The sequence below is a fragment of the Rhipicephalus microplus genome, chromosome 6, assembly GCF_043290135.1.
Source record: "Rhipicephalus microplus isolate Deutch F79 chromosome 6, USDA_Rmic, whole genome shotgun sequence".
Lineage (NCBI taxonomy): Eukaryota > Metazoa > Arthropoda > Arachnida > Ixodida > Ixodidae > Rhipicephalus > Rhipicephalus microplus.
The window spans coordinates 145,652,401-145,664,321 of record NC_134705.1 but is presented as its reverse complement, the minus strand read 5'-3'; the positions used below and the strand labels follow the sequence as shown (position 1 = coordinate 145,664,321).

Genomic DNA, 11,921 nt, shown 5'->3' with positions numbered 1-11,921 from the left:
GGCAATTATAATGAAGGAATGATGACAAGAAAAGGGAACAGCAAGCATCATCGCAAAGTAAGGCACCACGAGATCGGCGCTCGAGCTCCTCCATCTTCCTCGTCCTGTCGCTATCTCCAATCTCCCACCTGCCCGTTTGGTTCGCCCAATAAACCTCTTTACAATAATAATAATAATAATAATAATAATAATAATAATAATAATAATAATAATAATAATAATAATAATAATAATAATAATAATAATAATAATAATAATAATAATAATAATAATAATTTGCGACCTCATCTGCCATTTCATTTCTCTTCATTCCGCAGTGACTCGAAATGCACTCAAAATGCCACATGCTCACCTAACTTTGTATCTACGGGGAGCTCGTCTATACTATGGGTACATTTATTTTTCTTGGAGTGGCATTTCCCCCGCATGCAGAAGCCGCCAGGGAAGTTGTGATTACGACATACCTTCTAGGCGTCGCTGAGAGTTTAATAAAACAGATGGCTATCAAAATAGCTACAAGCTTCGATGTCGTGCAAAAAGAAGGATGGCCCCAGCTTACACGCACAATTTTTTATGCAAGTACGGAATAATGCTTATTAAGCGTTAGACTCAGAAGCAACCAACAAAACAAGAACAATGCATATGTCTCGCTCTACCAATTTTCGACGCATTTTGATGAGGCACTCATATGTCTTTACGAGACATGTCATCCATGCACATTTTAGTTTCCTTGGCAACTATCTCACGCTTAATGTCTAAATTTATTCATGCATACAGCAGTAACAGTCGCATATTCATTAGCTGCCATATGTAAACGTTACTGCTGTAATGGCGTATAGTTCAACTCGACTGTCATGCCCTCGTTTCGCAACTAGAGCGTGACTGTCGCTAAAGCCTTCAAAAGGACGTGCCCCAGATATTTTCAACTTTTCGTGTCGCCATGTCTTGTGAGGACATTTTGAATGATGTGTCAAAAGATCGCAACATCACGTCGGAGAACAGCACCAAAGGATTTTTTTGCAGGAAAAAAAATCGAAATCGGACGTCATGAATGTCATCGTCTACTTTGAGTGGCGTGGCCCTCAGCAGCTCGTAGCTGAAAATTTGTAGCTGTCAGATCATTAGCTAGCAAATATAAATGAGCCTTAACGAGCTCGATTGTGTCCTCTGCGTAGAAGATCTGCCCAGGTTGACGCATATGCCGAATGAGCTGAACATAGCGCGTTGTGTAATCTATACGATAGTTATGGTACCCTTGTTTAGCACTGCGAATCTTCTTCTCATAGGTGTTAGCCTAAAAACTGTTTACGGAGCTTCTTCCAAAATATCGTGTAAGAATGCAATGGGTACTCCTGTAGACTGGTAAGTGATTGCAACTTATCTCCATTATTCGTATGCGTGTTCTCCAAGTTCTCATTGTTAGAAAGTACATTTCGTTTGTGGAGTCTTCACATAACAGCACTAATAAGGTCGCATACATTGTGACCTTTTATTTAAATTAGTTTTTTAAAAGCCACACATAACAGTCCCTTTACCAGGATTTTTCCAAGTCGGGGCGTTTTGAACGACAACGAAGTGGGTTCCAAACATTCAGTTATGTCCTGCCGTAAAATTTCATGTGAAACGGCGCACAAAAATAACATGTGTTACAATAATCGAACTGTTGCAATACACCGAAATTACGCTTCATGTGAAAGTATGTAGAGAAACGTTGAAATCGTTTGGCAATTGACAACTTTGTCAGGAACGAGAGAATAATATCTTACACAATGATCGAACTGTTGTTATACACAAAATCTCTGTTTATGTGAAAGTATGTAGAGAAATGCAGAATTCGTTTGGCAACTGAAACTTTTGTCAGCAACGGCGTTTTGTTCCAAATGCACACGCGGTAAAAGTATATTGTATTATAAGTTAGCCCCTTGTGACAAGTTTCTTGCCTTTTTGGGATGATGCGAACGTGTGAAGAGCGTGTTAAAACGTGTACAGTTTTGTTAACGCTTAATTTGCAATTGTATAATTAGCCAAAATGTTCACTATCTCGGTAACATGTTGGCAATCGTTTTAGAGTTCTGCGCATTGTAGAATGGATCATGGAGACGTACGTCAGCTATTCGGGTAAAAAATAAACCTGACTGCGTATAGGTTCATCAAGTTTACTTAATTTGTGTGTGGGGGGGGAGGGGTGTTTGTGTGATTGTGTACGTGTCCCGGACAATAGAAGCATGCTTTATAATGAAGGTCGCATAAAGTTTCTGTATGACAAAGTTTTAGTTAAGCTGGACGTTTCCGAACGTTCGTCTCCGAAAGATGAAGTTCTGCAAAAAGATGCGTGCAATGCTTACTTTAGTGAATATCTAACGTGATTATCGACAGTTAGTACTGGGAACTACAGATATACTAGGCTTATCAGTTCTTTAACTGAATGTTTAGGGGTGTTTCTCGGTGTTGCAGTCATCACGAAGTTCTTTGTTTATACAAAGGTCACATGCCGTCTCAAAGTCCAGTTTTGTGCAGCAGACAACGAGGTTTTCAAACTTTTTGGTCGTTTCATTTGCGCACTTTTTGAGCGTAATTAACACATCTGCAAGAAGCTTCAGTTCGACACGAACCTAAGCAAAAGCATATCACAGCAGCACACACACACACACACACACACACCACACACACACACACACACACACACACACACACACACACACACACACACACACACACACACACACACACACACACACACACACACACACACACACACACACACACACACAAAATAGAAAGACAGAGAGACTGCTTGGTTTCCTCGTGCATCGTAGTTCCGTGCAAAATTGTGCTCAAGAGCTGTTCAAAGCACAAACACGGTGCAAACGCTGCACTCACACTATTCAAGATTTGTAAGGCATAATAGTGCGTGCCGGCAGGAGGAGGGGGGGGCGGAAGGGCGGCCACTTCACCTGCAATGGTAGCTTCCCACGCTGACATAGAAGGGAAGCTTGGGGCCCTGCGACTCGGTAGGAGGGGTCGCAAATTCCACCCTATACGTTGATATAACAGGAAAAGGGCTGCTGCGGCGAACTTTCACTACCCCACTCCCGAAAGGGAACCCTGTGGGCGCCTATGTCTTAAGAGGGTATCAAACAACATCTCTGCGTAATACCAGCCATAAAACAATCACAAGCGACGTTTTATTGTGACTGTGAAGTGCATGCGATATCTTGAGTATGTAGCTGACACCTGACAGCGATGACGACCGTACCAGTTACTTTGCATTGTCAGCAAAATCTCCTACATTGATCTTTTGGTGTCCTTTATTGGCGTAAAGGAGACATAGGCATCAAAAACGCCGCAGTTGGAGAATAAACAATATTATGAGCATTTTAAGTTGCCTAGGCTGCAATGAGTACTAGTGACATTTCATTTTCTGTCATTGCGCCCTCGTAAAAGTGCGATAGCCTATCAAGTCTACTTAATAACAACGCATCAAGACGCAGTTGACGCTCATAATTGAACCACCGCAAGTCATTCTGCAGAACTATTAAAAAGTTTGTTCGTCTAGAGTCGTCTCATTTTGGTTCTCTCAGATGCAACAGTTTTTCGAGTCCGTTTAGCTACTCCAGTATGACTATTTTCACGTTCTTGCTTTCACTTCAATAAGAAATCGGGAAGCGGGTCCTCGCTCAGCCTTTTTTTTCTTAAGAGCTCCCAATTTCCTCTGTTTTCATCGGCAGGGCCCCAGCTCGGTCTGTCAAAAGTGTTCTTTTTGTATTTTTTTGTACATCGACTTTTTAAATGCTACCCTGTCATAGTTTGTTTTTCACTTGGGCTGCGACGCAGAATGCATCTCCGTGTAAACACTAATGTAAAGGACAAAGAGTAAATACGGAGATAACAGTCTGACAACTTCCTTTGAGAGTATGGCAGTCGGCACACTCTCGTTCATCGAAGGAGCCAATGTATTCTGTGCATCAAAGGAGTCACAAAATCTACACGACGACATGTCCCCAATGTAAATGTTGATGTAAGTGTTCGCGCACCGAGCCAGAGCCAACCGTTAACTACAGTATGCCACGAGTACCGGAAGAAAGCGATTCGTTTAGGACACGCAGGTCTGGGTGCTGATTCTGGAGGCACGCACCACTGGATGAAGACACCGACGTTATCAGGCGCGCAAAAAATGTCAGAGCAGTCACATTCGTTTTGAGGACAGGCTGACGCGAGGTGATGAGCTTTTTGATCGCTGCAGGGATACCCTCGCACAAATGTGTTCTCAAGACACAACGGGGGATACCCTGCGAGAAGCAACGTTGCTGACGAATTCAAGTCTAATAGCCCGCAAAAAACAGCGGAATGTCGACCTAGTATGTGCCGATTCCTCACCTCTAAGAAATATTACCCGCTGCCATATCCTCGGTTGCTGACGAGGACGGCTACGATATTCTAAACACACGTGGGAATGCAGTCGAGAGGCAGAGGAAAGCTTGAAGGTGCCATGGGTGCCGCCGCTTAAGAGGTGTTCGTAGGAATTTTCAGAAACTTCGTAATTATTCCAATATTTTTAACTGACTCGATTCAACCAGATCCGGATGACATGATTAAGGCTTTCCGTTTATTTTGGGAATAGAAAGGTAAATCGATAAATTTGTTACATTTTTGTTGCTTTTGTAAATAGAGAAATTCGATACTTGGGGTACACCAAGATTAGCATGTGAGGGCAAGATTGTTTGACCAATATGACTCGCTAGTCGTGACATGTATAATGTCGTAATGCCATCGCGTACGTCGTCAAACTCATTCTACCAGACGTGGGGCGTATACCTACGGGCGGGTATGTGCTACAGTGTGCGAATATGTGCCACAAGTTACTGACAGTTTACATCTACCGAACGGCGAGAACTCATTAGGGTAATTTGAAAACGCAAGCGTTAAAAGAAAAAAGCTGACATCAGCAGCAGTGATTTGACGAATGCAAATAATATCTAGGTCCCAACAGGAACCGATCCCCAGCATTCTGCGTGGCAATCAAGTATACCACCGCAGAGCTACGCCATGTCTCAGAACTGCTTTGGAAACAAACGTGAATCATGGTTGCAGTGCTGCCTGTTCAATTTTACAAATGCGGCCACACACTGCGTAAAAACCGAGATCCATTCACAGGCATCTATTCACAGACCCCCCAACACGTTCTGGACGACTGGTAGGTGATGTGGTACCACGCTGCGTACAAACCAGCGCAGCCTCCCCTGCGTCATTAGCTATACCAGCGTAACGCGGCCGCATGCTGCAACACACCACCGATAAGAGACAGCGCCACCGTAGCGTCACCAGAGGCTTACGTCACCGACGGTGGCTATAAACCCGGGCTGCAAGCTTACAATATTATCATTGCGCCGTTAGCTCTGACGAGCGCAGCGTCAGTATGCTCCATCGATGCTGTTCTGACATCGAATAAACAGTTATGTTTTCTTGTTTGTATCAGTCTCTCATCGACACGGCATCCCATACAAACGTTATTTGAGCACTCCTATGATACATTCGTCACGTTGGGGTAATGTTCATTGTAGTTAGGCGCCATCCAACGAAGTTGATTTATGTAGCAGTGTCCAGGGCTACCATCCTACAGTGAGCACGAGCGCTTCACATCAGCTTACTGTTTCTGGTGTTGCTAATAACCATGTTGCTGTTGGCATCGTTATGCAACTGTAAACAGCTGATTATATGAAAGATACGCGGGTGTTTATCATATGTATGTACATGTATTTGTACATATCTTTAGTGCTACTTCGAAACTTTTCGCTCAATAAAAAAGTTACAGCCCCGTCAACTTCAAATCGGATGCTTCGCATAACATCGATTCCCAATGTACGTGGGACCAGCCTGATTTTTATTTAAGTATGAAGATACTGTTGACGAGAAGCAAGCCTAGTATCAGCCTAGCCGGCCCATATGCCTCAAAAACCACTTGAAGCATGCTATTTTAAGAAGGAATAAAACGGGGTAATATTGGCCGTTCAAATTGGAGCTTATCCAGTAAATTCGAATTCTCAAAACTTTTGCCGGCAAGTTTGTATAAAACTTTCTCGGTTTTTTCCGTAAACACGGAGCTCTCGTCCTATCTATAACGTCACACACAGCCCGAACGTCACTTCACTTGCAGCTGTGGCTGCAGAATGGGCAGTTTTCCAAACATCTGCTTTTGTAGCACTCATTTAACCAGATGTGCATCATACTTGTCCAGGCGAGCCTTTTTTCAAGCCGTGAACTATATATCAAAAGACTTTTTATGGTGTCATAATACTTTCAAATATAAAAGCAGTGCGTTCTCTCACTCATGTATGATCATGGTATGAGTGAAAACTTGAAGGGCTAACCTCTAATATGTCGATCTTGTTTTTTACGTATGCACGCGCGGTATAGAGATTAAGTTCCTTAAGTGTTAATGCGGAGCGCTACTTCAACATATCGCTGCTTTTTTTTTTTGGTGGGGGGGGGGGGGACTGCCGAGGTAGATTTAAGATTTCCTTGCTAAGTAACTTAAGCATTTGCGTCGGTCTGTATGATGTCCGAGTTCCTTATAAATTGCCTTTTTTGCAGGTTTGTTATTTACAAGCTGCCAAAGACCAAGGATCATAGAAACACGAAGCAGCTTGATGGTGGCGAGATGGCGTATTACGGCAGTGATTCAGAAAATTCAGAATGGGAATTGTTGCCTTTCAGTATTTACTTTGGAAAATCAAACCCTGTTAAAGAGACGCTAGCACCAATATATAATAAAGCACAGAGCGTAAGTCATTCCAGCTGGTATAGTAGAAAGGTAACGCCTAACGTCGACACTTCATTACATTATCCTTGACAATTACGAGACTAAACCAATGAATGAGACAATTTCATTGTGGCCACATTATTTTCTGTGCTAAGGAGTGGTAATCCTAGACAAACAGGAAAGCGCACCATGCAGTTGATAGGAACATTTAGAGGGACCGGCTGCGGCGGCTGCGTTTCCGATGGAGGCGGAAATGTTGTAGGCCCGTGAGCTCAGATTTGGGTGCACGTTAAAGAACCCCAGGTGGTCGAAATTTCCGGAACCCTCCACTACGGCGTCTCTCATAATCAAATGGTGGTTTTGGGACGTTGAACCCCACATATCAATCAACATTTAGAGAAACCCTGCGACAAAATATAAATAGGCATATCATTTGGTCGCTTTTTCTAGAAGTTTGAAATGCTGTGATATCTGTTCACAAGTAGAAACACCGAAAACAATCAGTTATGAAAATCTAAACAGAGAAACCGCTCTCTGGACCGACTGCAGCAAGGCAAAACGGCGATTTTTGTAACTGGAAGTGACGTTTGGTAATCTGATGACGCCAATGGCTTGGCATTCTGATTAGCCTCCCAAGTCGTGTCGCACGTAACATTCTGATGGTCACAGCACGGGCACAATTGTAATGTAGGACAAATATAAAAACACTCTTGTTACTTTACCACAGAGAGAATGATACCGAATATAAGGTATCGTATTTAAAAAACTATTCCCACACGACAGTAGATGTGCTGAGAATGACCACTGGGAGGTGAGACTGGCCCTGATCTCCGTTGGAGGCTTACGGAAAGAAAATTATTCTCTCTGTTGTGTCCCAAACCATCCCGAGGTGCCGAGTGAGCTTCCGAGCGGTACACCATGAAGCGGTGAACGACCGGTTGCAAACGACTCCGGTCATCAAGACTCCTCTGCTTTCTTGTCCTCGTCCCCCGCTTTACCCACGGCAGTTCGGCTGCCGCTCCCGTCTGCGTAGGAAGAAACCAGTTTTGACCGTTCGAGGTTGCCCATGCCTTTTCACTGCCGTTTCAGCAGTACGTGTATGGGACGACGACAACCCCGGACATAACACTCCCCTGATGAGACTAGGAGCTCATTGTAAATGCGAAATTGATGCAAACTCTTTGTGAAATCATACTACGGCTTTGAGACTTGAAAAAGTGTGACCGCCCGCGGCAATGCAGCGCGAAGAGTTCTTTTGCCTTGGAGCACGTTGGACCAACATCATTGTCACCTGCTCTGTTTTTTCAAGAATTATTCCAGTGGGTGACAGCTAAATGAGAATAATAATAATAACTGGGGATTTGCATTCCAAAATCACGATATGGTTATGAAAGACGCCATAATAGAGTGTTCTGGTGGGAGTTTTTGACCATATAGTGCTCTTTGATGAGCACTGACATCGGACAGTACTAGAGCCTTTAGCATTCCCATTTCATCTCAATCGATATATATATATATATATATATATATATATATATATATATATATATATATATATATATATATATATATATATATATATATATATATATATATATATATATATCCGTAATATGAATGTGACAAGAAAACATGCCATTTTAGGACCGTTGAAAAAGGATATTTGTTTTCTTGGGACTCGTGGCTTGTAGTGATACCGTGTTTTGCTAACAATGTGCCCTGTATTTTAAGAAAGTAAAATAACCACAGACAAAGAGAAATACAAGCATGTACCTCGTGTAGCAACAACCTTTTTGCTACAACTTACCTATAGAAGGTATGTTGTAAACTTAAAACTCAATGCCATTACAAAAGCCCCGCCACGGTGGTCTAGTGGCTAAGGTACTCGGCTGCTGACCCGCACGTCCCGGGTTCAAATCCCGGCTGCGGCGGCTGCCTTTCCGATGGAGGCGGAAATGTTGTAGGCCCGTGTGCTCAGATTTGGGTGCACGTTAAAGAACCCAAGGTGGTCAAAATTTTCAGAGCCCTCCACTATAGCGTCTCTCATAATCATATGGTGGTTTTGGGACGTTAAACCCCACAAATCAATCAACAAATCAATGCATTACAAAAAAAGCGAGTAATCGGAAGAATTAAACTACAATAACTGACCCGGATATAACAAGAACGTCATACTCAAGTGGCAGGCCCGTAGCCAGGAATTTTTTTCGGGGAGATCCCCCTGATTCACGGCCTAGAGAAACACCTTTTTAAATTATTTCTTTGCTTGGTAAAACAGGCCTTTCTTCCAAATTTCAAGGGGGGTAGGGGCTTCTAAAGAACCAGCCATCCTGGCTACGATTCTGTAATGCGAACCGTTTCCAAAGTTTGTGTTTCAAAGCTGTATTTCGTTCTACAATGTGTGGAACCTGTTCATCGACAAAGTTACAATTTTCGAAATGCACCTATAGCTACATGAGACATGGTTAATCTATTGATTGGTTAGTGTTATGCACGCAGCTCTCACACATGTATCGCCAAGGAGTCTGTTTGCCACGAGCACACATGTTTTTCAATAGGAAGTGGCATTTCTGGCATACAACGATCAGCCACCCCGTGGATTCCGCGGTAAAAGAGGAGGGCACACAAAAGGTTCGTATGTTACCGCCTGTTAAAACACGCTCGCGGTAATTGATTGCGAAAGAAAGGAAAGATTTACAGTTCTAGTATTATATGGCTATAAGAGTACAACGCCTTTTGTTTTCAGCAATAGCAAGTCTAAAACAAAACTTCATGGCAGGAGCTGTCAATTAAAGACTGTATGCAATAAAAATAATACTTATATTTAATGTTCAATGTTTCCAATGCGATTCTTAGACATACTTTGTATAATTACATTAGCTCATTTGCATTATTGTTTTTTTCTATCTGTGCTTATTAGCACGTCTTCGTGGGGGCGAATGACAGGCGCGCTATGTCTTGGCAGGCTATGACTTTGTGCTAGTTGGTGTTAGGAGTTCGTAACTTAGTGATGCGCTAAGCAAACTAGATAGAATGCAGAAATCCGTGACGCGCACATGCTGTATCTGTTTGAGCAAGTGTTTTTAACTGTAGTGTAAAGATGTATTTTATAAGCTGTGTGAGCGCGAACTCCTGCGTTCTGTTTTTTTCATTAGTATACGATCCAGGAAGCGTAGTCACGTAAGCAGTGCAAGTTAAAAAAATGCACACAGAGAAGAAGACTCTTAGAGTGTACAAGCTTTGTGCCTCCTATTGAGTATTTCTTTTTATCGGGTAACTATGGTCAGCCTATCTCTTACAAGTGAAGTCATCTTTTTCTAGGTGTCAATGTTGACCGCCACTTCTCCTGGAGTCCTCACGTGACTCACATGAAATTGAAACTCGCATCTCTTGCCACGTTCTGAAATTCATCGCTAAAAGAAAGATGGGGTCCATCACACAGTTTCATTCTACAGCTATACCAAACACTTTTTATTGGTGCACTGCGCTACAGCTCTCCTCTGCTTACTAAAAATTTTAAGTCAAACATTCCAGCACTTCAGAGCGTGGAAGCACAGGCACTACGTGTTTGTCTCGGCCTACGACGAACCAACCCACAGGCGGGACAGTTAGGTTGGCTCGGGACCATCCGGTTATGACTCATGTCACAACAAACACGCTGATAGCACATATTCGGCACGTTTCAAAGATGCTATCGAGCCATCTGTCGTTCCTGCCAGAACAACGACCGCGGGCGTCATTCCCATGTGTCGTCAGCTCCCACCACGCTTTACTACCACACGGTTTCACATCCTCGGCACGTTCACCGGCCGCTTTGTGGTGCATACGACAACCCGATGTGCGCCTTTCCGTCTAAGGAGTAAGAAATAGAAAAGTTCTTTCAGCCTTGGCCTTGAAGCAAGCAGCTCTGGATTGTTTGCACATTTTTTATCTTGATAGAATCCACGTGCACAGGGATGGCTATATCAGCCAGACTAGTTCCGTCGCCGCCACCGACGTCTCACTGCGACACATTGAGATCATTCACAAACTTTGTTACGTAAGCACATTGACTGGTTCGGAGATTGTTGCTCAGCGAAGTGCCATCGTAAATATCAAGCAACAACCGGCTAATCAATGTGCAGTAAGGCGGCTCTGCAATGTATTTCGTCGGCAATTCGTCGCGAGCCGTATGAACAACTTGTGTGGGAGATCAGAGAAATACAGCACTATGCGACCGAAAAAGGGAACAACGTTGTGTTGAAGTGGATATCAACTCATTATAGTATCTCTGGCAACGACCTCACCGATGAAGCAGCTAGAAGTGCACAAGTACAAATCTTGTTTCCATAAATTTATCCATAGGGATCATGCGGCTAGCTACTTGAGTCAGCTGGCGAAAAACATGACATTCCAAAAATCACAGTAATCCCAATTCACACATCATTGATTGCTTTATCTCGACCCATCTCTGCGACTACTGCTCACCCCTGGTCTTGTCAGAGAGGAAGGTGCAGTGTTGTGTTGTCTGCGTCTGGGCGTAGCCTTTACCATTTACCAATGCCTACTCTTTAAGATTGGGATGGCCGACAGCGTGGAGTGCAATGACTGGGCAGTCGATGAGGCTATCGAACTAGGGGATTTACCTGCGCAGTGTTCCAAATCAACTGTACAGAAGCGATTTCACTGTCGAGAATGTATCGAAACCATGGCGCTGCCCATCTCACTTCCGAAAGGCAACGAAAGTGTTGTTGTGTTTTCTCAAAGACATCGGTCAGTTTCGTCGCTTGTGATGTGAAACATGAAACTTACGCACGGGCCCAGCCTGTGAATTTTTTCTCCTCCTTTATTACTTTCCTTCCCCATCCCCCCTTCCCCAGTGCAAAGTAGCCCACCGGGCTCAGTCCTGGTTAGCCCTCTCCACCTTTCTTCTTATTCTTTCTCTCTCTTTCTTCCTCTAGTTTTCGCTGCTAAAATGAATGTGACTTCCAGCATCCTACTTGCCTGCCTTACCTGTTTCAAGCGTACCATAGTAAAAGTTTGATTCGGTTTCAATGTTACCGATGTTGTATATTTAATCTATGCAATGTTGAATACGAATATAATGTCGAGTACGTGCTTCTGCAAATCACAACACTGCACTGCGGATCCGAAATCACGTAAACATACGTTGTCGACGCCT

General features: G+C 43.4%; 1 protein-coding gene across 2 annotated transcripts in view; it reads left to right on the top strand.

Annotated features, from left to right (window-relative positions):
* Positions 1-1,151: 1,151 nt before the first annotated feature.
* The window catches only part of LOC119167954 (deoxyribonuclease-2-beta), a 34,225-nt gene continuing 23,455 nt past the window's right edge, over positions 1,152-11,921 (top strand). The window contains exons 1-3 of one of the 2 annotated variants that reach the window (XM_075865524.1): positions 1,152-1,362; positions 6,592-6,781; positions 9,319-9,391. In XM_075865524.1, coding sequence (XP_075721639.1) covers positions 1,199-1,362; positions 6,592-6,781; positions 9,319-9,391 — 427 coding nt within the window. In that variant the 5' untranslated portion in view covers positions 1,152-1,198. The remainder of the gene's footprint in view (positions 1,363-6,591; positions 6,782-9,318; positions 9,392-11,921) is intronic. The other variant, XM_075865525.1, reaches the window with a different exon arrangement.